General features: G+C 42.3%; 1 protein-coding gene across 1 annotated transcript; it reads left to right on the top strand.

Annotated features, from left to right (window-relative positions):
* Nucleotides 1–1,179: 1,179 nt before the first annotated feature.
* LOC143658105 (olfactory receptor 2D2-like) lies at nucleotides 1,180–2,154 on the top strand. The gene has a single exon (XM_077130427.1). The coding sequence runs from the start codon at nucleotides 1,180–1,182 to the stop codon at nucleotides 2,152–2,154; it is 975 nt and encodes a 324-aa protein (XP_076986542.1).
* Nucleotides 2,155–3,278: the final 1,124 nt, after the last annotated feature.

The raw sequence follows: 3,278 nt of genomic DNA, 5'->3' as shown, positions 1-3,278 counted from the left end.
GCTTCCAAGTCCCTTCTCTGTACTGAAACAGCTGAGACTCAGATTTGTATTGAGAATTTTTTTGTACTTCAGTGTTGAATTTCATTTTCTGAGGGTGATGTTTTTCTGTGCTTTGCATATGCCCTCTTCTCCCCTCTCCTTTTTTCATGGAGCTTAGTAGTCTTCTTTCCTGCTTTCTGCATCCAGCCCTATAGAAGTTAAAGGAACATCAGTGAAATTTAACATTTATTTCTCTACTTAATGGTAATTTGAATTTCATGGTCTTCTCTGTCTCCAAGTAATGCTGGAAACACAGGACATTGATGAACTAGAGCAAAGAGAAATGTTGAGGATACGGGAGATATTCTAGATAAAGCATATCTCATAGAGCAAAGTCATAAAGCAAAGGATAGACTCCAGAGCGTAGGTGTTGGGGTTTGGAAGAGTGGAGAGTCCATTTTCTTTTGTAATGGTGTGTGTGGATATTTTTGCATCTTAGTGGTTGTTAATAGTAGTATAGGGGCAAAATATTAAGGAGGGTTTGAGATGAAAGTTTGGATTCTCTGTGAAGTAGGGATCAAGTCATTCCTTGAAAACAAATGAGGACTTGTATTAGTTGATTTTGTTTGAGGAATGGGGAACCAGTTTGGAGAAGATGCTGGAATGATAGGGGAAAGTTTCTAAGCAAGGCCAAGTAAAGCAATAGTCTGCTGGAGTATAGGTCCAGTAGAAAGTGGAGAGCTTGTGTTTATTGTGCCCCAAATTAATCAGTGATGTGATTTTCTCCAGCTAGCATTACTCTTGTTTTCTGGCTCCTTTGGCTATGTTTGAATTTCCTCTCAATAAGAATTGCTGTCATACAGATGAAGGCATATTCTACTCAGTTTGACCATACCTAAATAAGATCTTAGAAGAGCCTATTCATAAATGAGTTCACACCCTCAGGAATGTGGATTAAAATTAAGCACATGTTTGGGGTGTGTATTTCAACCTACCGCTGGTGGGTATTATTAGTCACATTTTACAGATGAGGAGAGTGAGGTTCAGAGACGTTAAGTAACTTGCTTAAGATTACATAGAAGATGAGTAGTGGGCCCAGAATTAAAATTCAAACCAGTATCCTCCAAGAGTGGACATTCTCACCAGGCTATCACACTTTAATGACATTTATATGATTGTGATTCTCTTATAGACCTCATCATGTGGACACTTCCAGGGGAAAATCAAAGCAGGGTTTCTGAATTTATCCTCCTTGGCTTCTCCAGTGACCCAACATCCAATGGGATCCTCTTCATTATCTTTCTTCTCCTTTACCTGAGCTCAGTTCTTGGAAATGGACTCATTATCACCCTGATCTGCCTGGCCTCACATCTCCATACTCCCATGTACTTCTTTCTCTGTATTCTCTCCCTGCTGGACATGGCCTATGTCACAACTACTATACCCCAAATGCTGGTACACCTTCTTGCTCTCCACAAAACTATTTCCTTTGCTGGCTGTTGGCTGCAGATGTATGTGTTTGGTGCCCTGGGCCTGACTGAATGCCTCTTCTTTGTGGTCATGGCTTATGACCGATACATAGCCATTTGCTACCCACTACATTATACTGTCATCCTTACCTGGAACCTGTGCATGCAGCTGGCAACTGGGACCTGTGCCTGTGGGTTCCTTTTCTCTCTGATCCATACCTTTGTCACCATGAGGCTGCCCTATTGTGGGCCCAACATCATCAACCACTACTTCTGTGAAGGTCCCTCAGTTCGGAGCTTGGCTTGCATGGATACCCACCTCATCGAGATCGTGGACCTGGTCATCAGTGTCTTTGTGGTTGTTGCCCCACTGTCCCTCATTCTAGCCTCCTATGTACGTATTGCCCTGGCCATTCTCAAGATCAAATCTACCCAGGCCCGCTGCAAGGCCTTCTCCACCTGTGCTTCCCACCTGACTGTGGTCACATTCTTCTATGCTCCAGCCACCTATATCTACATGAGACCCAACTCCAGCTACTCACCTGAGCGTGACAAGCAGATCTCATTGTTTTACAATGTTCTCACTGCTCTGCTTAACCCTGTGGTCTACAGTCTGAGGAACAAGGACATCAAGGTGGCTTTTTTCAAGGTGATGGGGTGTGGTAAGGTGGTCTGTGAACTGGGAGTCAAGAGAGGCTTGAGGTAGAATGCCCAATGCCTTTAGATTTATCCAGTCATCATTGTGCATCTGAACAAACACAGTACTTTGTTAGTGGAACAAATATAGTATATGGAATCAACGTGACAGTCTTTATCTCCTTGTTACATTGTGGTGCAACGACAAACAACTCCACAACCTCTGTGGCTTACAACAGCAAACTTTCATTTATTGCTCATGCTCCACATCAGTTGTAAAGTGGCTGAGGCCTTCTGCATCTTAGACAGCAGTGATTCTTACCCTTTCAAGAGACAAAATGACATATGTCTTAGTTCTAAGTTCTAAGACTTCTGACACAGACACCTATCTTAATTCCAGGTCTCTTTGGTAGCCCAGAGTGCTTGGGATGAGTCAATTCAGGTCCAGCATTTTTTGGTCACCTGTAATGGTCCAGCTTATGCCAGACACTGTGGAAACCAAGAAATATATAGAAAGATCTACAATCATGAAATTATAATACCACCACCTGAGGGAAATAAGTTGTGCAACAAAGGATACATGTCTTAGGAGGTCAGTGAGTTGGGGAATGCTGTGGAGAAAGCATAGAGTTTGAAGTCAGAGAGCCTTGGTTTGAATTCCTGCATAGATGCTTATCCTCTGGGAACCTGGCCAAATATCCTTGCATTGCAAAGGTTTTGATTTCTTATATGTGAAAAACATATATAGGTACTTTACTCCTAGACATGTTGGCCTTTTTAATGAGATCAATGTGAAGTAGCTAGGACAGTATCTAGTAATTGGAATCTTAGTGACTTGGGAGGTGATGGATGGGATTTATATGAGCCATGAGGACAGAGACCTGCAGTTGCAGTTATGTCAGTGTCTCCAGTGCTTGGCAAAGCACCTGGCACACAGGTTAAAAATACGTTGTTGGAAGAATGAAGTGAAGAAATGTGATAATGTTGGGCAGTGAAGAAAATGGCATTTCAGAAGAGAGAACAAATGAAGCAAAGGTGAGTGAGGAGAAATTAACCAACTGAAGTATGCAGGACATAGGGATGACATTGTTGTAGTCTGAAGTTGTTGTGTAGCCCAGAAAGGGCCATGTTCTTTAAATCCACTCTTATGTGTATAAACCTATTGTGGTTGGGACCTCTTGATTAGGTTAATTC

This window comes from Tamandua tetradactyla, chromosome 2 (genome assembly GCF_023851605.1).
Source record: "Tamandua tetradactyla isolate mTamTet1 chromosome 2, mTamTet1.pri, whole genome shotgun sequence".
NCBI lineage: Eukaryota > Metazoa > Chordata > Mammalia > Pilosa > Myrmecophagidae > Tamandua > Tamandua tetradactyla.
The sequence above is the reverse complement of the archived record's forward strand: the minus strand, read 5'-3'. Positions and strand labels throughout refer to the sequence as shown.

Coding starts and splice junctions, on each gene's coding strand:
- LOC143658105 (XM_077130427.1), top strand. CDS start 1,180: ATGTGGACACTTCCAGGGGAAAATCAAAGCAGGGTTTCTGAATTTATC.